Genomic DNA, 23,778 nt, shown 5'->3' with positions numbered 1-23,778 from the left:
GGTTGTTGGCACACGCAACATAAATGGTGCGGCCCAGAGACAGCCCAAAACTTTGACTCCAGTGTTTGTGAACAATTTTCTCAGTGGGAAATGCTATTACAAGCCCAATGAGGAAGGTAAAACGCTAGACATTGGATCTAACATAATTTAACATTTTTGCTTCATTCCCTGCTAAAAAGGAGAAATGTTTAGTTCAATCTATTCAAGGTCTCCAATATTATTTCAATTATCAGCAGGCTGTAGAAATGGAGAGATAAGATGTAAATGGTTAAAAATAAAACTCTGGATGAAGAAGCATTTTCACTGCACACACTTGCAGCATCCAAATTCAAACTGGGGTGTAGTAGAGTAACAAGAAATGCATCTGAAAAGGAAGTGAGTTCTCCAGGCAGCACATTACAGAAATCTCCTGAGTGAACAAAAGGGTGGCACTCCAACTACTAAATATAATGCACAATGCATTGGTATCTGGCAATGACTGAAGAACTTAAAGAAAACTGCCAAGAGCAAAGAAAAAGTTTGCAACATGCTAATATATTTCCTGTTGGAACCACTCATCCTTGCCAAATCTAAATACAGTCTTACAACTGGCATCAACTACTTTCTCATAACTCAGGGGTAAACACTTCACAACATAATGGAAATGCATTGCCTTTTGCAGAAGTCAAGTGAGTGTAAAAATGGGCTTCTTTTGTTAAAAGGAGGATAGCAAATTGAACGATATGAAATTGACAACCAATTACCATGCAATTGTACATCTCATCCCATTTTTCAATTGAAAATAGAATGGTCTATAAAACAGGCTACTGATTTGCAATCACTGGATTCGCTCAATTTCATTCTGGACGTTTTAATAAGCAGAATGATTTAAAGTTTAATGTTGGCTTAAAGGCTCAATCTGAACTGGGATTTCTTTCTCAAGGCTCTAGTTTGTACAAAAGTATCAATGATATTTTATCAGTCTCTACTGGTAATTTTGCTCTGTGTTACCTGTGTCATGTGTAGACAAACTTCCCTCACTTGAATTCTATAGAAATTCTCTCCATACTGCAGCTCTGAACCAAGAAGGCTTCACAGTGTCACAGTTTCAAATATCCCAGTACAAATTACTGGTGGATGGTGAAACGAAAAAAGTAAAGTTAGAAACACGTACTATCCATTTGCAACAAGACTGAATATAACCACCTTCCCTTTATATTTAATGAAATGACCATTGCCAGATCCCACACCATGAACATCCTGAACTGAAATTCAACAGGACTATAATGGTGACAAGAGTCAGAAGCCATATAGTCTGTGGTTAACTCACTTACTGAATACCTTAATAGCCTTCCCATTATTTACAAAGCACAAGTCAGGAGTGCAGTAGAATACTCTACATTCACCTGAATGAGTGCAGCTCATTCACTACTTAAAGAGATCAATACATCCAGGACAAAGCAACCCACTTAATTGATTACCCATATATCTCCCTAAATTTTCATCCCCTCTCCCACATGCACACTTGGAAGTGGTGTGTACCATCCACAAAATGCACTGCTCATCTAGATGAGACTCACTAAGACTACTCCAACTGCACTTCCCAAAACAGAATGTATATTGCCAAGAAGGAGAATGGCAGCAGTCACAGGGGATCATCAGCACCTGAAGGTTGCCCTCCGAATCACATCATGACTTGGAAATATATCAGTGTCCTTTCTTTATTGCTAGGTCCAAATCTAGGAATTTACTATAAGATAGATGGAAGTACCCTCAACAAATGGAATACAGTGGTTTAAGAGACACCCCACTACCGCCTCAACAGAAGGTAGAGTTGGGTGATAATGCTGGCTATTCCAGTTGCACCTACATCCTGAAAATGATTGAATAACGTAAACTTTAAAATAGTATTTGAAGCTAAAGTGGACAAAGAGCAAAAGAAAGCTTGTTGAGGAGAGGGCATAAGTAAGGATGTGTGTCTTGAGGGACAGGAATTTTGGGCACACTCCAGAGTCTCTTAGAGTTTTTAGTACAGAGCACAATAAAGATTAATGTTCATTTGATAATATGAACCATCCTAAATTCAGTGACATTTTTTCTTCCCCTCATCGCCACTTTCTGTTCTTGCACAACAGCCACAGTTCATAAGAACTGTTTGTATTTTAAGGGAATCTGCTGAAACTGTTTGCATACTTTTAGTCATTTACTTGGGATTGGCTAGAGAATAAAAATAGTATTTGTACTTTGGAAACCTTCCGCTCCATAGCCCAATACTAATGGAAAGCCTATTAATTGAAGATAATTAGGAGCCAAGTTTCTGAAGTATGCAAAAGAGCCGCAAGGAGGCTGTAAAAGTAAACGCATTAATCAAGAAACATCAAATTAGTGTCAGTCATAAAGATTCAGCAGGAAATGTGTATTCAAGCATAGCAGTAGCTCAGGAGCTGGCACTGAAACTTTGGAGGAATCCTACTCATTGCTGAAACCAAAGTTAAAAGTATGTCTGATTGCAACACAAAGGCAAAGGATATGATTTTGGCTCTAACATTTTGTGCAACAGCTTATTCTAAGATGTTAGAGGGAATATTGTCTCAATCAATCAACTTAATGGATTTTCTATGTAGGATTGCCTCAGTTTTTAATTTTACAACTGAACAGTGGCCTCGACAGGTTCAAAAGGCAATAAATAAGTATAAAATATTAATATTTCATATCGGGTAAGTAAAAGATAATAATTCCATCCATCAGGCTTTTTGAGCACCAAATGGTAACCTTTATAATTATATCAGCAAAAATGGCTTACATTCCCTGTATCTATAGGTCCTTTGTGGTGACATATGAAGTTTCTCACAAGTGAATTCCCAATACACTGCAAGAACGCTTGAGGCTTTTGTTTGCTGTTCTGTTTATTACAATAGCTGAGGTTAAAAAAAGGATGATAACTGGTGACTACACATTGTTTCCATGGTGCCATTTCATCAGATCACCAGCTGCAGCCATTCACTCAAGAAAGTCCATGATAAACCAGAAGAGTGAATTGAGCAAGCTATTAGTGTAAGTCTGGAGTAGCCTGCATAAATGTCTGGCATCTTCTCTTGAACTGCGGAGGCAGTTTGAAAAAACAACCAGAAGATTTCTTTTTTTAAGAGAGATTTCACTAGTGATGAAAACAAGTGCACAAGAGACAATAAATATATAATGCGTCATTAATACTATCTGAGAACTTAGTAAGAATATGGTCAGAAAGAAACAAAGGCCGAATCGAGAGTAGCAACTTGCCAATGGATAAAACTTCCTAATGTTACCCTTAACCTCAAATTGGCACAGAACATACAGCAGTCCTTTGCAAATTTCCTGTCATTTAGTCCACAGAATATCAGGACGTTTAGCACTGGGGAGTTGGCCCACTGACCCAATTCTGATTCCAGCCAGGAAACGTGGCCTTGCTAGCTGTCAAAGATTTCTCCAGCAGACAGACCAAAAATGCTGGAGTAATTCAGCAGGACTGGCATCTCTGGAGCAAAGGAATGGGTGATGTTTCGGGTCGACGAAGGGTCTCGACCCAAAACGTCACCCATTCCTTCTCTCCAAAGATGCTCCTGTCCCGCTGAGTTACTCCAGCATTTTGTGTCTTTCTTCAGTTTAAATCAGCATCTGCAGTTCCTTCCTAAAGATTTCTCCAGCCCTTCTGTGCGCAATGTTTGTTCTGGGCCTCCCATATGACAGCCATGCAGACAGACATGCTTCAGGATAAATCACTTCCGGCAGCAGGTTTTCACCTCCAACAACATCTCCTGTATATACAATGGCCAGGGATTGGCATTGCATTAAGATTTTCGTGAAGAACGACTTTCAAAATGATTTAGTTGCACCTCCTTATAAAGATTGTCTCAGGTGACCTTCCTATTACATAATGAAATGCGATCTGTTGCTGCTCTCATGTGCTGCGGTCTAAAAGGGGGAAAAAGGCCTCTGGAAATTTTGAAGCTTTTCCAAGGCAAGGTCCAATCTGTAGCTTCACAAGAGGACTTAAATTGTATATTATTCTGCCAACTGGAGAAATGCGCCTTCAATTCCTCCTATAGATGTGACCATCTCTATAGTGTCCTCTACTTCCCTCTTGATCCTGCTTTAATGCTTTCCTACCATCCTCCAATTCGAAAGGCAGTTGACTGTGTTCAACAGTGCAACCAGAAACTGTGCAATGCCAGCAAAACTTTATTTTCAAAAGTCAAATTTTAATTTTGACAGGCAGAACACAGATGGATGGTAGTTCAAAGTAGCAGCCCAGCAGGTAGCTGGAAATATTAATAGAACCCTTTAAACGAGTGCAAAAGCATTATTCCACCTTAAAAGTGGCACAGGTGAGTTCATTATGAGACAGCTCCGGTTCATAAGGGTCCTCCAACAAGCAAAGGACCTTAATTTGTCTATATTAGCCAATGATTGCACAATTTTGGCTTGTGGCAACAGAGCAACCCAAACAAATATGAGAAAGACACTGTGCAAACGTGCAAAGAAAAACATTTCTTCACAATATTCAACACCTAGGACTTCATTTGGTGCCCAAGTTTCTAGACCAATGTGCCTTTGGAAGCTGAAATGACAATGAAAACCACAGTAAACAGTAAAAAGTAAGTAAAACCACAGAAACAGTTCTGTTTCATCATCCACAACTGAAGTATGTGTATTTTTTCCCCTTTGAAACAGATATCGATGAATGTGCATTAGGAAACCATAACTGTGCTTCCGAACTAATCTGTATAAACACAAGAGGCTCATTCAGCTGCCGATGCAGACAGGGTTATCACAAACGTGGAGACCAATGTTTGGGTACGTACATTAAAATCACTTAGAAATGAATGTTGCATTATTAAATTTTGAAATAAAGTTTCTAGGAATAAGATTTCTGGACTCGAAACGTTTCTGCTTCCAAAAAAGAAATAAATGTATCTTTTCTGTGAATGTTGATGTCTAAACCCTATCCATGACTAGAAAACTGAGCAGGACAATTCTATTTTAAGTGATTATTAATAAGTGATTGGGCCCCTTTAATTGTTAGATTGGGCCTTCAGAAAAACATAAGTTGCAAACACTGTGCAGAATGTAGTACAGCTCATCATTGTAGGGACCCTGCTTTAACGCTGACCTTGAGTGCTATCTTGTGGATCTTGTACATTCACTATGTGACCAGGTAGCTTTCTGCAGGGTTCTCTGATTTCCTTCCATACCCCAAACTTTTTATTAGTATCTGGCTATTGTGAGTTCCCCTGTATTAATACCTGGGTTCCTCTAAGATAGCAGTTCCAAATTTAAATCACATAGTTTTAAGGAAAATTGCAACTAAAGGATGACATTCATCCTTAAAATTGGACTCTGCTAAATCCCACGGACAAAATTGTGACAAAATTATTTTTCTATCCAACCGAGATTACCAATGTTTGCTGATTCCCAAGTGATAAGCTAAATTAATCTTCAATTACAACCAAAAGATACATTTTACCTACATCTGTTTATGTGGATTCAAGCAGAAGTACTAAAGCTGGAAGTGCATCAGTCATTATGTTAACCATTCCTTGCAACATGGTTAATTTAATCATTCATCATCCTGATTAATTTATGCGTAAACATTGTTTTAAAAAAAAATCATTTAGTTTACAAAACAACATTTAAATATGATTGAATTGAATTATTTCAGGAATATGTAATTTAATATGCATACATGTATTTCTATACAGTGTACCCTCATTTTAATAGCCCTCTTTATAATGGATTTTGCATATAGCAGACCTACTGCGGCTCACATGACCTCCCCGGCCCCTGGCAGCTCCAGCTGCCCACACAGTCCGGTTGACGTAGCTGTTGTTGCAGCTCACGTCGTGGTCCCTGGGGACAGCGCTTTCTTCAGGTCGCTGCCACTGACAGGACACGCTCAGTCACCATGGAGCTCCCTCCCCTAACACCAGCTGCTGCTTCTTTCTGTTGGCTGTTGCTTTGTCCGCTACGCTCTTCACTGCCACCTCCTCCTCCTCCTCTTGTTTTGTCTGCTGTGCCATTCCTTCCTCCTCCTTCTTCCCAGAAGTTGCTGACATCTTCCAAGGCGGAGTATCTCGGTGACTCCGGGTGAGAAGGAGGGGGAGGTGGCAGTGAAGTGGGGGGGAGGGAAAGGCCCACAAGGCGTACCAGGAAGTCTTTTTTCACCGACTGCCCAAACCGCCTGGTTGACTTGAATGTTATTGTGGCTCACGTTGTGGTGCCTGACATGACATGCTCGGTCACGGTGGACCTCCCTCCCCTCTCACCAGCTGCCGCTTCTTCCTGTCGGCCGTCGCTTTGTCTGCTCTGCTTCACTGCTGCCTTCTCCTCCTTCTCCCGTCACTTTGTCCACGGCAGCAGCTGGTGAGAGGGGAGGGAGCCCCACTGTGACCGAGCGCATCCTGTCAGTGGCCTGAAGAAAGTGCTGTCGGCCAGGGACCACAACATGAACCGCAGCCACAGCCGTGTCAACCGGACTGTGCAGCAGCTGAAGAAAGGCTCGCTGGTGCAGACTAGCACCATCAGCGCCTTGTGTTTTAAAGTAAAATTACACAAAGTGCTGAAATAACTCAGAAGCCTGAATCAGTGTGAAGAAGGGTCCCAACCCGAAACATCACCTATCCATGTTTACCAGAGTTGCTGCCTGACCAGTTGAGTTATTCCAACACTTTGTGTGTTCTTTTGTGTATTGACCAGCATTTGTGGTTCTGATTACAATGATAATCCCTTACTCGGTTATAGCGGACAATCAGCAATAACGGACACCACTCCCCTCTCTATGGACCGCTATAACAAGGGTTTACTGTACTCTCATTCTTCTATTATGTAGAAAGTGAAAAAGTCACCAAGATTAATATACAACATCAATGAAAATGAATTTATCATTTAATACTGATAGAATCAATGATTTCTAAACACAATTTATTGCCCTTTAAATTGTTTCCAAGCTAGTTGTATTTATTATTACATCATCTGGACAATCTGCCTCAGTGGAAATGAACACCATTCTACTAGTTGGCTCAAATCAAAATAATTGCATTCTGCATATTCCATATGTCAGGTAATAAAACAAAAGTTGCCAGTAAAACATAGTTAAGCTATAAAAGCAAAGTACAATTTCAATACAGGAACACAGACTTCCAAGTATTAAATCATCCCTTTCTTTGAACTGCAATTTGAATTCATAGAATAGTAGTTGGCAATGAGTGATGATAAAGTTCAGTTCTGGCTATGTGTAAAAAAAAACAGAGTAGGAACATTTTATAAAAATAACTGAGACCTTGGTGCAACGAGGCTTTGAAATGTGATCTCATGATTCTATATTCCATGTTAGCTGTTGCTCAAGTTGGCTGCAATATTTTGAGGAAACTGGGAGGGGACGGGGGCTACAAGGGCAGTTTTACAAAGGGTTTTCCTCGGCTATTGCCAAATTTAACAGTGGGACTTAAATTATATTTTTTGAAATCTGTTTCCCAGCCACTGTCTAAGTGATTGAGAGATTGGCTGAATGCCAGGCATTAACAATAGACAAGGAGGGGAGGAGGAGATAACAAGGGAGAAGGAGACGGAAATCAAATGATTCAAGTGGGGGTGCTAAGGACAGATCAGGATAAAGAAAATATTGAAGAGTGGCAATAGATGTTGGGAGAGGAGGAAGCATCGGTGGAATGTCTGGGAGAGATTAGAGCACAGGGAAGACATGTGGGAGTAGATGGTGGACTGTAGAAGATATTGGAAAGAGCGGAGGTTCTGATCACTGGAGATGTGTTCTCAGTTGGATGGAGCATCATAATGTAATTCATCATGCCCATAGCAGTGTTAGAAAAGCACCTCCAGCTAAAGACCTGAACTGCTTCCCAACTTGTGAAGGCAGTGGGAAGTCGAGTCAAGTTTATTGTCTCATGCACAAGTACTGTAATGTACAGGCACAATAGAAAATTACTTTCATGAACCATTTTGTTCCTGCTAATAAAGCAACTCTCATAAAATTGATGAGTAGGCAGTTCCATTCCAAAGGAAATACAATTATTATTTTGAGTGCTGACGGACTGCGATTTTGAGGGGTGCGGATGATGAACCAAGCTGCCCTTGTCCTTTTTTCAATGATGGGAGTCAGGTTCTGTTAGGAACATCCAGGTGAGTAAACATAGGAGCATTTTGTACATTGTACAAATGTAGGTGCCACCATAATGTACCAGTCACGGAGGGAGTGACATTTAGGGTAATGTATTAAGCACCAAGGTTCAACCAGCAAACAAAGCAAGCCATTCTGTTGCATTAAATCATTACAATATAAGATAACATGTATTGCAACAACAAAAGCAGGCCACCATGCTTTTCTCAGGCAAGTTAAGTCTGGGCAATACTGTTGACCTTGCACATCCTAAGAATAGATATTTTAAAATGAAATGATGAATGTTGACATAAAATCTCAATATCATGAGGAAATGATAGATTTCAACCTAGTCTTGGCCACATTGTAACCATAGTATCAAATTAGCCATGGCATGGCTCCTGTAGGCTGACTAACCAAGTATTCCAACCCTACTACAGCTGTATTCGTTAAGCATTAATATGGTCTGAGATGAAATAGGAAATAACAAAATCAAAATTGATATTAGAGTACAGTAGATTAGCAGGCAACTTACAAAAAAAAGACAGAATGAACCAAAGTGTTACCAATAAAGAAATATGACTTGAAACAGAATAAAACAACCTTGCTGTGATAATATTACATCGTTGGGCCATGGCCCTTGACACTAATCATTTTGGGTGTCTGGCAATGATCTTCTTAAACATGAGTAGTTGTGTAATTTATTTTTCAATGATTATGCAGACATTGATGAATGTAACGTAGCCACCTACTGCCATCATGGATGTGTCAACACACCTGGTTCTTATTACTGTCAGTGCAACGCTGGTTTTCAGTTGGCAAGCAACAATCGCACATGCAGGGGTAAGCATCTGCTGTTACTCATCATTCCATTAAAGCTTCAATTCACCACCACCAGTAATTTCAGAACAAAACTTTTTCTTATCAGGTGTCCAAAGAGTATACAAAAATAAACCTTAATTATAAAGGTATAAAGAATATTTCATTTGAGTTCACCAAAACATACTCCAACATTTCAGCCCTATTAAAGTACAAAGCTTGCTGTACATTTTTGATACAGGACCTAACATGTAGTTTAAACCTCATCCTTTTATGTTGAATTCAACAACTCGTGTGGTTGGGAATCTTTTGCTCTCTATCGTGACATCATTAAACCTGGCAGCTGCTGCACAACTCCTTGTGTCATTCTCTATGAGACTCGTTTTCAGCTGCTATTTTATAGTGTGAGCAATACCCTATGGCAAAGGTTTCCTACTCACGCCTGCCAAGCTGGCATCAAGCCACAGTTCACTGTAATTCTTGGTGTTCCAATAATTCCACAAAAAATCCTCTTGCAGCCTTGTAAAATAACCTGCATTTTATGATATAATAAACATTGTAATAAAGAACCTTTTAGTTATCTCCCCTGACGGTTTAGTGAGTAAACACACACCTGCTATGGCACTGAACCATAACATTTTGTGTGTACTGCAGTTAATCCCTGTTATGTGTCAATATGATGCTTTCAGTTATTGTCAGTACCTCTGAAATGCAGTGGAATTAACTTGAGATTAAACGTCTCAGTGGTATTCACTGACTCCAGTGCACTCGTGCAAGTATCATCATGGCTTATCAGTTTTGCGCACAAGATGAAATAGCCTACCAGGAATCAATGGCCCAGAATTTCATTTGAGTTATTTCTGTGTAGTTGCCATTACCTTCTTTGGAAGTGTGACAGAAACTCCTTATATGCACATGAACATGGTTTTTGCTAAAATTCCTGCAAACTTATGATGATGTACAGATAACAGTCTTGTCCATTGTCCAGAATCATAAGAAAAGCTTGTCCATATGGGGAAGTATCAGAGAGCTTCTGACACTCATGAAACTGTACTTGACCAAAGAATAGTTCGGAGGCCAGATTAAAACATAGATAACAAAAGTAATTATTTACCTGTTCATATGAGGTCCTGTCCGTCTCTACAGTTTGGCAATTCTGTTTGTAAACAAAATTTTGTGCTCAATTACTGACAGTTGTCAGTCATTATTGCCATTATTAATGCAATAGATGCATTAGTTAGACACCAATAAAAAAACTTTCGTAAACTGTAAATCTACTATGACCAAGAATTAAATATGGCTCAACATTTCACACAGAACAAAGTAGGATTTGAAGATTGGTACAATGACTTTTGAACTAGGTAAGATTAATCAGAACATCCTCTTCTGAACTTATGCTGCTACAATTACTTTGTTTGGCATATCTAGCCTTAAGCAATTTTTATAAAGAAAACATTTCCAGTGATCTAATGATAATCTGAAGAATAACAAAGCTGGGTTTTTTTCTACCAGAGGGTGGTGAAAATTTGGAATCCACTGTTTAAGAGAGTGGAGGATACATGTACTCTCACATTTAAGAAATATCGAGGTGAAGTGCCAAGGCGAAGACTGCTGTGGTCCAGTGCTGGGAAATGGGATTAGTATAGATAGGTACTTGAAGCTATCTTGGACACAATGAGCCCAAGGACCTGTTTGTGTTCAGTATGATTCCTTGTCTCTAATTCCATAAAATGATTGCAACTTTGGATCTCAGAACTTCTCTGGAAGTATCTGACCCTAACAAACATTCTTACTAATTTAGAGGGGTACATGACTATGCCAGACTGTGTTCCTATGTCAGACATTTCCAGAGTTCTTGATGTGAGAGTGCATCCGTGTTGTTTTCATGTAACTCCTGAACATTTGGTAGTATTCACTGTCAGTCTTTATGTTTTGATAATCTTGCTGAGTGGATTATTTAGTGTTCTCCATAATCATAATGACACCTGCCCCTTCATCATTATTCTTGGATGAAATGGTAGGGTCTGCAGAAAAGGTTTTTGAAATGGCTGACTTGGAAAAATGACATTGAAACATTTCACTGTAAACTTCCTTGTGTTTGCTAAAATTGTGTAAATTTTCAGCATTCTGTTCCTTTTTGTTGTAAGATTATTTTGCTGAGATCTTGGTTGATGATTGCAAATTTTCTTTCCTTTGAGATATTAATGAGTGTGAGACAGGTTCACCATGTGATCATCAGTGCTTCAATATTTTGGGTACGTTCATCTGTCAGTGTGACCAAGGATATGAACTAAATCTAGACAAAATCACATGCAGAGGTAACTACTGAATGCTCCTTTCAAATTTGTGCAACTATTGTAATTAATATGTAATAATCGTTATTTTTACTATGTCGTTCAAACATAAAAATAATAAGATTTTCATCTTAGCTCATGCATTTATTATGTATAAAGCCAGTAGAAGAAGTCGTTGTTTATATTGGTATTTTTCATGGCGAAACAATGAACTGCAGATGCTTGCTTACAAAAATAGACACAAAGTGTTGGAGTAACTCAGCGGTTCAAACAGCATCTCTGGAGAACATAGAATAGGTGACATTTCAGGTTGGGACCCTTCTTTAGACTAATTGTAGTGGTGGGGTGAAGAAAGCTCGAAGAGATGAGGGGTAGGACAAAGCCTGGCGAATAATAGGCGGATACAGGTGAAGGGGAGTTTTGCTAGGCATATGGTTGGACAAAGGCCAGAGATGAAACAACAAAAAGTATAAGATAAGGTGTACAAAATCATGAGAGAAATAGATTGGGTAGATGCACACAGTCTCTTACCCAGAGTAGGAGAATCGAGGACAGAGGACATAGGTTCAAGGTGAAGGGGAAAAGATTTAATAGGAATCCGAGGGGTAACCTTTTCACACAAAGGGTGGTAGGTGTCTGGAACAAGCTGCCAGAGGAAGTAGTAGAGGCTGGGACTATCCCATCATTTAAGAGACAGTTAGACAGGTACATGGATAGGACAGGTTTGGAGGGATATGGACCAAGCGCAGGCAAGTGGGTCTAGTGTAGCTGGGACATTGTTGGCCGGTGTGGGCAAGTTGGGCCAAAGGGCCTGTTTCCACACTGTATCACTCTATGACTCTACATGGATAGAAGGAGTATGAATTGTGATGCTAGAGGAAGGAATATGGGTGGAAGGGGAGGCGAAGGGTGCACATCCAGGTGGGGCACATGGAAGAGAGGACGGGTAAAGGGGGAGAGGATGTGAGGGGGGAGTTGGTACGTTTCCTGGTCAAGCAACATCCTGTCAATGTCTACTTATTGGCAATTTTCCAATTGTAAACAAAATTTGGAACTTAATTACTGAATATTGTTCATCTGTATTAATGCAGTAGGCGCATTAGTTAGCAGTGCAGAAACAAAGGAAACTGAAGATGCTGGTTGTTACTCAAAAGGACACCCAGTAACTCAGCAGAATAGGCAGCATCCCTTGGAGACCATGGATTGGTGACATTTCAGGTTGAGACCCCTCTATCCTTTAGTTAGATGCCTCGAAAGAAACGTACTTAAACTATACATCTAATATTACTAAGAATAAAAAATGACAACATTTCAGACAGAACATCGTATGATTTGAAGATTGTTACTATGACTTTTGAACTAGGTAAGATTAATCAGACCCCTTCCTACCCCCCCCCCCCCCCCCCTTGCCTACCCCTTCCATTTCCTGTGCCCACCTGGACTTGCACCCATTTCTCTCCTCTCCCTCTCCTCCCACCTAGATTCCTTCTTCTGACTTCACAATTCATATCTCTTCTATCTTATCCCACACCACCAGATGGCGCCAGCAATGGCTGCCTTGCCAACAGTCTGTCTTTCCCTTCCTTCTTTGTGTTTTAATAGTATGTATTAAAACAGTATGTATTAAAACAAATAGTATGTATGTTTTTAGTGTTCTTTCGCTTGTTTTATGTGAGGGGGGATGGTTGGGGGAGATTTTTTATAATCTCATACCTCGACGGAGATGCGATTTTTTTCCATCTGCACTGCGGCCTAACATCGAGAAGTTGGCGAGACCGACTTTTGAGAGCTGCACCGCAGGGAGCCTATGGGACTTTAACATCGCGGAGCCCGCGACCCCTTTGCCTGGGATCGACCTCGGAACTCCAACCGTGGGTGCTTGCGGACTTAACATCATGAAGCTCGCGGTCTCTGGTCAGAGACCGACTTCGGGAACTTCAAGCCACAGGAGCTTCGATCGCCGCAACGCGGGAGCTTCGACCACCCCGATGCGACAGTCTCGACCTCCGGCTGCGGGAGCTTCAATCGCCCCGACGGATGGTCGACTGCCCCGACCGCGGGAGATTAAAGAGGAGGAAGATTGGGCTTTTTTGCCTTCCATCACAGTGAGGAATATGGGGAATCCACTGTTGTGGACATTTATGTTAACTTTTATGTAGTTGGGTGTCTTGGTGCTTTTTTTTCTTATGACTGTCTGGTAATTCGCATATCACTGTACCTTAATTGGTACATGTGACAAGAAAAGACCTTTGAAACCTTTTGTCTTTTCATCTCTGGTCTTTGTCAAATCATCTGTCTATCAACTGCCACCCCCCCATTGCCTGTATCCACCTATCTCTCACCAGGCTTTGTCCTGCCCCTCCTCTCTCCTCCTCTCTGCCAGCTCTCTCCTCTCTTCCAGCTCTCTCCCCCCCCACCCCCACCCCCAACCACAATCAGTCTGAAGAACTGTCCCAACCCAAAAGGTTACCTATTCATGTTCTCCAGATATGCCGCCTGATCTGCTGAGTTACTCCAGCACCTTGTGTCCTTTTTTTTTGGTATTCTTCATGCTCTGCTCAATGCTTTGGTTCTCTGGAAATAAAAAAGAAATTGATAAAATTAAAGAACCAATTACAACCTGACTAATCTAATACTTCTTTTCAAGCTACTCAACCAATGTCCAAAAAATTATCTTGTAATATAATTTTGTATCCAGACTTAAATTTCAATGATATGGGGAAGAAATAATGCGAAAATATCAGGCCACTTTGATTAATGCCAATGAAGGATTTAATCAAAATCTTCATCAGACTTTGTGTTTCAGATACTAATTGACCTACTAAATATTTTGAATATAGTCCTTTTCAGCTGTCATTTTAAAATCTACCTTTTAATTCATACTACTTTGTGTTTATTTTCTGTGGTTAATGTTTTAGATTTTTCTCTAATTGATCATTCTAGTTAATACTTTGAAGTTTATAAGTGGGATAGGATGTATCAACAATATTAAAAAATAACAATTTTTTAAGATTCAAACAAACTTTGAAATGTTACCCAAGAACATTGATTTTACAAAGAAAGACCTGAAAGCAGCTTGGGGTAGAATTCTGTTAACTTTCAATGAAAAATGTAAATAAAAACCGAGTGGAAAACAAAAGGAAGAATTTAAGGTAGACAGAATTTGTTCCATACTGGAACTAAAACCTTCTGATGCCATTGAGTTAGTGATGAGAGAATTTCCCTGAAAGGCACTGTCCTCAAAACCATCTCACTTACAGAGCTGGTGGATGGCCTTAGCAAAACATATCAAGGTCTAATCTTTCACGCTTTTGGCTCAGGTTATACTAAGCCTGTTCTGCATCCATGATCTTGACATAGGCACTTTCCATTCCACTTTAGCACTTATACCAATTATAAATTGGCTGCCAATTAAAAAAATATTTCCATGACCTTATTCTGTAAACATATTGAAATGGTAGCTATTGGTAGCATTCACCAGAAATCAATCCTTTTGGATTTTTGTTTATTATTTGTTGATATCCATTCCTAGAGATTACATTTTGTGCATGTTTGCACGAACTGTTATTAAAAATTGCAAGATGTCATTTATAGGAATGGAGTGTTTTTTATTTGACATTAAGTCACATTATTGAGCAAATCCAAATGAAGTGTGGTTGGATACAATGCTGATGTAGTACTCTGAACATTACCTTTACCATTTTAGTGTTAACTAGACCAAGTCGACCCATTGGGCCCAACCCTCTCCTGCATTGGTGCAGCACCCTCTCCTCCCCCCCTCCCCCTCCCCTCCTCCTCCCCCCTTCCCCTCCCCCCACTCCATCCCCCTCAACCTCCTTATCCTCCCTCCTTCTTCCTCCCTCCTTTTTCCTCCCTCCCTCCCTCCCTTACCCCTCCCCTTCCCCCCCCCCACTCCACCCCCCTCAACCCCCTTATCCTCCTCCCCCACCCTTCCCTCTCGCCCTAGGAGATAGATTTAAACTTTAAAATGTGAATAACTTTCAAAATATAACACCGATTTCAATGAAATTTCCTCCTTTAGCACCAAAGGGACGGCGGTGAGTAAGGTGGGCCTAATTGTCGCGCTATCGTGTACCGTTTAGTTGTAGTTCAGGAACAAACAAACAAACAAACGAGTTTTAGTATATAGATTATACCACTTATCATTCTCATAAAACATCAACATTTACAGCAGAGGAACAGGTCCTACTGTCCAAAATGTAATTGCATAAAATATTCAAATAAAAAAGCTTTCATGTGGCGATCACAGCATAGACTTGCAGTATTTTGCTGTTAATGTTTGAATAATTTATGCGATGATGAAAACATTTCATGCAATCATGAGAATTTGTGTATTGTGTGCAGTTCTGGTCACCTCATTGTGGGAAGAAAGCTTTTTTATTAAAACATTGTATAATGCATGTATATTCTCCTGAACTGCAGATGTTGATGAGTGTGCCTATTCAAGCTACATGTGTCAGTACCAATGTGTAAATGAACCAGGACAATTCTCCTGTATCTGTCCAGAGGGATACAAGCTTCTGGGTACCAGAATGTGCCAAGGTAGGTCATTTCAAACAATATTTTTTTTTTCTTATAGTTGGAATATGATTGTTACTTTGATGCTGAAAAGCTGAAATTATTCTTGTCATCCTGGCTCTATTCTACGTAATACCTCAAAGTACCAGTGGTCTAGGATAGAACAATTCTGGAGAATGAGAAAAAAAATCACAATTATCACAACAGTTAACCATTCTGACCATCTCTGATGCCTAATTAAACAACTGCTAACTGTTATAAAAGGCACAGGGATACACATAAAGCCTCTGATAATACTTAGTTTGATTTTATGTTGTATATTGTCACTTGTTTGACCAAAAAGACAACATCTCCAATGACATTATTACCGGTGACTCAACCACCGCCAATATCTGACCATTGAGCACAAGTTCAACTGGACTAGCCACATCTAGCAGGTACTGATTGAGAATGATCAGCCATGATCACATTGAATGGCGGTGCTGGCTCGAAGGGCCGAATGCCTACTCCTGCACCTATTGTCTATTGTCTATCTGAGCTCCATTTACAGGACCAGGTCAAAGGTCAAGTATTAGGCAATGACTGATGCAATTCTTGACACCCCAAAGCCCCTCTACCATTTACAAAGCACAAATTAGCGGCATGATTATAAACTCTCCACTTGCCCATATCTGTGCAGCTCTAATGACTCTCAGGAAGTACAACACCATCCAGGGAAAAGCAATCCACTTAACTGGTACCCTAAATATTCATTCCCTCCATACCATAGCTATAGAATATACCTTCTACAATATGCACTGCAGTTTACACTGATGGCATTTCATAAGCACCACAGATTGCAGGTTCCCTTCCAAGTCCTTGAAATATATTGCTTTCCTTTTATCACCACTGCACTCACAAAAGCAACGTGGAAATATCTTTACTAGAAGTACTGCAGCAGTTTAAGAAGGCAGTTCTTAACACCTTTCTGTGGATAATTAATGGTGAACATTTAATGTCACTCTTGCCAAAGAAGCCCAGGTACTGAAAAAATAATAAGTGCAGCATTAGTTCTTTCCACCCAATGGTTTCAGTTTAAATTAAGTGTTCAAGGTTCAAGCCCTGAACCCACATTCTACTGACTCAAAGGCAATACCAATGAGCAAACCTGTGCTGAATTACTTTGAAAATGCTCCTGTCTGTCAGAAAATGACCTCCAAATTCTTCGTCCCACTTTTTGTTTCCTTTCATTCCTTTTTGACCTCCCTTTGTCTGATCGTCTGCATCACTCCAGTGAAACTTCACACAAACTTCAGAATCAATAGTCCAAAGATTCCATAAGTTAGTTGTGCAACAATTACACCATTAGGAAATGAGTTATGCCTGCTCACAACCTAAAGCAAAAAAATATATATTTGAATTTTCAATCCTCCTGACATTTTCAAGTGTCTCAGACAAATGAGCTCTTTCCAGTAGGTTTGCGGATGAGTGGACTGAAATGTATATTCTTTGAACTTTGTTGTATTAAAATAGAATGTGCATTTATGTTCTAACTTTTCAATTTGTAAAGAATCATGCAGGAGAGAGTGATTTTATTTTATGCTCACACATGATGATTATTGGGTCAGATCAGTGAGGTTGAAATTATACCATCTTCGAAGCTAGTCGTTTATTTGAAGGTGGACAACATTAAGATAGTGGTGATACAGGTGGACTGTTACAGAATGGATCAATATTTCAAAAGCAGTAACAATATGCATGAATACAATTTGCATGTAAATGTAAAAAGTTGCATTCCAACGGTTCGTAACAAAAGTTGGTTGAGTTGGGTGTTTGTATCAATGTAAAACTGCAATTATGGACCAAAACACTTATGGCACTTACCTTAAGAATGTCAACATTACTTAAAGCTGATGCTGATATCAAATTGGTGGTTTTATTGTTCAATAGAATTACAATGCATTGCTGTCTTTGCAGTGATTAGAAGTGACTCAGGGGCCCAGCATAGCAATTACAGCTTTGTCAGGACATTGCAATTCAAGACTAATCATGCTTTTCCACTTTGTATGTTGGATGTTCCTTTTTTATTTCTTTGCAACAGATATAAATGAATGTGAAACTGGAAATGTTTGTGAAGAACAAGAAAAGTGCTGGAACTATAATGGTGGGTACAGATGTTATCCTCAAAATCCATGCTATGAGCCTTATACTCTGATGGCTGAAAAGTGAGTATATAAAAACTTTTCAACTGTGTAAAAAATAATTTCAAATGGCTTTGTTCATCTCCAACATTGTACAGGAGGTGGGAAGATGCATCTTTAAAAGTAATGCACTGCAGATGCTAGAAATCTGAAATAAAGACAAAACTGCTGGGGATGGGCAGTAGATCATGAAACAATTGTAAACAAACTGAGTTTTAGGTCATTTACTATTTGTTACTGAAAAAAACCCCATAAATCTATATTGCTGAATAAATATGTTTACCTTAGAACTTACAGCATTTGAAAATGTGAGCAATTGTAAACTAATTTATGAAAGGCTATAAATGACAAGGTTCATAATTTCTCCTTTGAAACATATTCTCCAGTCAGCAATCCCTGCACTAATGTAGAGACAACTTTTCAACAAGTAATGTCCCTGACTGCAAATGGCCTCTTCGAATAAAATCATAAAATTCAGCCCATTATGTTCCTGCCATCCATTCATGTACAAGTTAATGCTGATACATTTCAAAGTTGAGGGAATGTACCTCATAGAACCTTTTAACATTATCTAATAAACAAGAATAAACATTTTGATTAAGAGATGTTCACAAAATCAATAGGATCCAGACAAATCAATTGCCCCTTCCAACCTAGATCATGGAAATACATTATTACCCCATGCAATAACTCAACATCTAACACAATACATCCTCCCCAAAGCGTTTCATGTTACTCATTGCTTCTCTTGAAACAATTGGTGTTCTTCTTTATGATTACATTTCAAATTAACATAGTTCCATCCCTCCACACTGCCTCCCACCCCAACACTGCTAGCATGCTCTCCCCTACTTGCTTCAGTGCTGACGGCATCTCCCAATCACAAATGGAAAGATTGAGACTCCTCCGAAGCCTATTCCACCTTCTTTCCTCTCTTCCTCCCTCCACCACTGTATCATCGCAAGCTTCCCTTCCCTTTTCTTGACATTGCCATAATTTCCTTTACATTTTACTCTTCATTCTTCTGCCTTTCTTTTTTTGGGCCACCCATTACCTCTATTATTTTGCCCCAGGCTTCAATATCACTCATTCACCTTCCTCTTTACTATTTATTGGCCTACATTTTCATTTTCCTTATTCTACTGCTAGCCATAATTGACTAAAATTACACTGCAATCAATGAATAGAAGGATATCAATTGCTTCACATTTCAGGTAGAAATTCCTGTTCTCACAAGATATGACATGCTTTTAATTAGTAGAAAAAAACATCCATGGGAGAAAGCTCTGGTCTGGTCCATTATTAAGAGAACAGAAAGGACGGGGTCCCGATTAATGCTAAATTTGTGAGGAAGTTCTACCTGTGGATAATAAAAACAGAAAACGTGGGAAACACTGAGCAGGTCAGGCAGCCTCTGTAGAAAAAAAACAGATTTTGACCAATCCTGTTTTCCTCGCCAGATGCTGCCTGACCTGCTGTGTGTTTCCAGCATTGTTACAGCATCTGCAACTCTCTTTATTTTTTACCTGTGTAGAGTTTAGTTTAGTTTAGACATGCAGCGTGGAAACAGGCACTTAGGGTCACCAAATCCACATCGATCATCTATACACTATTTCTATGTTATCCCTCTTTCTTATCCTACATACACGAGGAAATATTTACAGAAACCAATTAACCTACAAACTTTCACGTCTTTGGAAAGTGGGAGGAAACCAGAGCACCTGGAGAAAACTCATGCAGTCACAGGGAGAATGTGCAATCTCCACAAAGACTCCATCCATAGTCAAGATAGAACCTGGGTCTCTGGCGCTGTGAGGCTACCACTGTGCCACTGTGCCATTTATTGATACACATCTGCATACCCAGAGACATTGACTGGCACATGTACATGTTTCCTGACATTAAAAAAAAGGCCCACCTCAAGTTCAAATCTTTGCATTCATTTACATATAAATTTCAGGAACAAATAAGGATTAAATGAATAACAATAGTTTACAGCATTATAGCAAGAACATTGTGATATATACTTAAATGTTCTGTGTTTAATAATGGAAATATCACTCCCCTTGTTTTCCTTACAGTCGGTGTGTTTGTCTGGCAACTAATGCAGCCTGCCGTGACCAGCCTTATTCCTATGTGTACAAATACATGAATATTCGATCTGATAGATCTGTTCCCTCCGATATCTTCCAAATTCAAGCAACAAGTATCTACCCCAATACTTTCAACACCTTCCAAATCAGCTCTGGGAATGAAGGAGAGTTCTACCTGAGGGTGAGTAATAAATGTTTATGTTGGTTGAACAAAAAAGATGGTCCTCAAAAATCTGCATAATAACCACAAAGTTCCCTGTCGAAATCAGTGTAATTAGCATCATTTTTAAAATTCGACTGAGAGGCAGTCCTATAATTTAGACAATAGACAATAGACAATAGAAAATAGGTGCAGGAGAAAGCCATTCGGCCCTTCGAGCCAGCACCGCCATTCAATGTGATCATGGCTGATCATTCTCAATCAGCACCCCGTTCCTGCCTTCTCCCCATACCCTCTGACTCCGCTATCCTTAAGAGCTCTATCTAGCTCTCTCTTGAATGTATTCAGAGAATTGGCCTCCACTGCCCTCTGAGGCAGAGAATTCCACAGATTCACAACTGTGGAATTTGATTATAATTGGAATGCATTCATCAGCATTAGTGTTTTTCTAGTACCTTCAGGCTGAAAGGGGCCAGAAAATAATGTGTACTCACAGAATAAGTCTCCCTAAAATAATTATTTATTACCCCCACAGCCTCTCTTGGGAAAATATTTTAATTTTACTAAAGGTTCTACCATTTTTCTTGAGAAGTTCCAATCTAGTTGGAAGCTACCAATTATTGAGGTGATTGGCCTATCATGACTACTTGTACCTTAGCAGTTTTATGAATCAAAATTAAATTCTTTGATGAGACATTTCCAGCCCTATAGACTCTCTCTCTCCCACCCTCGCCCCTCACCCCATTGTCATCCAACAAATTTCAATACAAACTTGGAGGACTGCGACATTTTCTGAGCCTTAATCATTATAGGGGTGAAATAACTGTTGCTCAAAGAAAAGTTTTCATTTAATCACTTTACTTTCAATAACAAAAAAAGTATAAACAGGTTACTGGAAGCCTAGACACAAAATGCTGGAGTAACTCAGCGGGTCAGGCAGCATCTCAGGAGAGAAGGAATGGGTGACGTTTTGGGTCGAGACCCTTCTTCAGACTGATGTCAGGGGAGGGGTTGGGGCAAAGATAGGATGTAATAGGAAATAGGAAGACAGTGGGATAGCTGGGAAGGGGGAGGGGAAAGTGAGGGACAGAGGAACTATCTGAAGTTGGAGGTCAATGTTCATACTGCTGGGGTGTAAGCTGTCCAAGCAAAATATGAGATGCTGTTTCTCCAATTTGCGCTGGGCCTCACTATGACAATGGAGGAGGCCCATGACAGAAAGGTCAGACTGGGAGTGGGAGGGGGAGTTTAAATGCTGAGCCACCGGGAAATCAAGTTGGTTAAGGCGGACTGAGCGAAGGTGTTGAGGGAAACGATCGCCGAGCCTGCGTTTGGTCTCGCCGATGTAGAGAAGTTGACATCTGGAACAGCGGATAAAATAGATGAGGTTGGAGGAAGTGCAGGTGAACCTGTCTCACCTGGAAAGACTGTTTGGGTCCTTGGATGGAGTCGAGGGGGAGGTAAAGGGACAGGTGTTGCATCTCCTGCGGTTGCAGGGGAAAGTACCTGGGGAGGGGGTAGTATGGGTGGGAAGGGACGAGTGGACCAGGGAGTTACGGAGGGAACGGTCTCTGCGGAAAGCAGAAAGGGGTGGAGATGGGAAGATGTGGCCAGTAGTGGGATCCCGTTGGAGGTGACGGAAATTTGGAGGATAATTTGTTGTATATGACGGCTGATGGGGTGGAAGGTGAGGACAAGGAGCCTAAACCAGTATCATCCAGGATGTTACAAGCACAACACCTGAGGAACATGCTGGGTGGAGGAGGTAGCTTTGAAATCATGATTGTGCCACTTTTTTGCAATTGAACCAGAATGAGTGCCTTTGAAATGTGCAAATTACAACATTCGTTTAATTATAAGCATAGCCTTTAGCCTTAGATGCAGCAAAACTGAACTGAGGCAGATGCAAATGGAAATTGGACAGTCTGACTGTGACATAGCTCACTGGCAGGTAGGCACTTCATTCAAACAGCAATAAGTCTCTCTGGAATCGAGTGTTATTTGAATTCTGCTGACTAATATCTACTTACATCTCTTTATGGCACACATGCCCCCGTTCTACAGGCAGGAATGTCTTTGAAAGTTATAGAGGTTTTGCCAGGTTACATGAAAGATTCTTTGCTCTCCCCACTATCCTTCCATTATGTGAAGGGGAAATAGAAGAAACCTCTGCCACTCTTCAGAAGTGCAGCAAGAGTGGAAATCAAACAAAGACACTTATTGCCCATCTAGCTTTCCATCACTAGGACACCTAACTCATGCACAGGTAGAAAATGAAAAGCCTCATATTTCATAGTTTGAAATGTACTGCATTGTTTATTATTTAATAATTTTGTGTTCCCACAGCAAACAAGTAACGTGAGTGCAATGCTCGTTTTAATGAAGCCGTTAACAGGACCAAAGGAGTACATAGTAGATCTGGAGATGCAAACAGTCAACAGTATAATGAACTACCGAACTGTGTCGGTGCTGCAGTTGACAATAGTCGTGGGGCCTCATCCATTCTAATTTTGTAGCAGTGATTAAATACAGCCAAAGGAAAACATTTCTTACCACAGCATTTAACATTCTGGTCTGATTATGTAAGTTGCTTTATGATTCAATTTAACCTTCACTTTTGTATTTCAATGTTTTTATTTGTACAAAGTGCCTTCAATAATGACCTTACTAAAGTAAATATACGTTAGAAATTAATATTTAAAGCTGCATAAAGCTCTATAATGTTAGCTATTCAGCCCAAAATTAAGTACTTAATATCATGATGTACAAAGTTGTTTCTTACCAAATAAAATGTACTTCCTATATTAAATGTTGCCTTTGAAATATTTTTATAACTGCAGAAAGTAATCCCAATAAAAATCAATATCAAACTCTTCTGTTTTCACAAAGCAATTTCATAGAAAGTATATATTTTGTTTTAAAAGGACTACTTGCACTGACTTTCACTTCTGAAAGGATGAGTTTATCGATGGCCTGAATGTAGTGAATTTCAAGTGAAGTTTCAAGTCTTTCTTTGAAAGATATAATTTTCTTAGCAGAAATTGTGGTATTATGGTGCATCCTCCACAAACTATATTTTCTGACACTTACAGACATTCTAAATATTTGGTAGTTGAACTTGAAATACTACAAAATGGACACCTCTCCCTGCACATGATCCAGATCTCTCCATACTCTGCATATCCACATGCCTGTCTAAAAGCCTCTTAAATGGCATGATCATATCTGCTTCCACTCCACTGCTGGTCAGGCGTTCCAGGCACCCACCACTTGATCAACATTTTTGTCCAAGACATTTAAATATATCATAAACAACAGAGGTTCTAGCACTAATCCCTGTGGAACACCACAGGTCACAGACCGCCAGTCAGAATACCACCCTTCCACTACTGCCCTCTGTCTTCTAAACAGTTCAAGAGAAAACAATCCAAGTTTGTCCAACCTCGTGCTGTAGCTTATTCCTTCTAATCCAGGCAGCATTCTGGTAAAACGCTTCTGCACCCTCTCCATACCCTCCGCATCCTTCCTGTAATGAGGTGACTAGAACTGTACACGATAATGCAAA

General features: G+C 39.9%; 1 protein-coding gene across 2 annotated transcripts in view; it reads left to right on the top strand.

The window, feature by feature from the left end:
• LOC144596914 (EGF-containing fibulin-like extracellular matrix protein 1) overlaps positions 1 to 22,885 on the top strand; it is a 91,421-nt gene extending 68,536 nt beyond the window's left edge. For both annotated transcript variants that reach the window (XM_078405792.1, XM_078405793.1), the window contains 7 exons: positions 4,690 to 4,812; positions 8,852 to 8,971; positions 11,146 to 11,265; positions 15,685 to 15,804; positions 17,861 to 17,984; positions 20,042 to 20,234; positions 22,560 to 22,885. In XM_078405792.1, the coding sequence (XP_078261918.1) occupies positions 4,690 to 4,812; positions 8,852 to 8,971; positions 11,146 to 11,265; positions 15,685 to 15,804; positions 17,861 to 17,984; positions 20,042 to 20,234; positions 22,560 to 22,721 (962 nt within the window). In that variant the 3' untranslated portion in view covers positions 22,722 to 22,885. The remainder of the gene's footprint in view (positions 1 to 4,689; positions 4,813 to 8,851; positions 8,972 to 11,145; positions 11,266 to 15,684; positions 15,805 to 17,860; positions 17,985 to 20,041; positions 20,235 to 22,559) is intronic.
• Positions 22,886 to 23,778: the final 893 nt, after the last annotated feature.

The sequence above is a fragment of the Rhinoraja longicauda genome, chromosome 9 (assembly GCF_053455715.1).
Source record: "Rhinoraja longicauda isolate Sanriku21f chromosome 9, sRhiLon1.1, whole genome shotgun sequence".
Lineage (NCBI taxonomy): Eukaryota > Metazoa > Chordata > Chondrichthyes > Rajiformes > Arhynchobatidae > Rhinoraja > Rhinoraja longicauda.
Note: the sequence above shows the minus strand (reverse complement) of the source record. Positions and strands in the feature narration are given on the sequence as shown.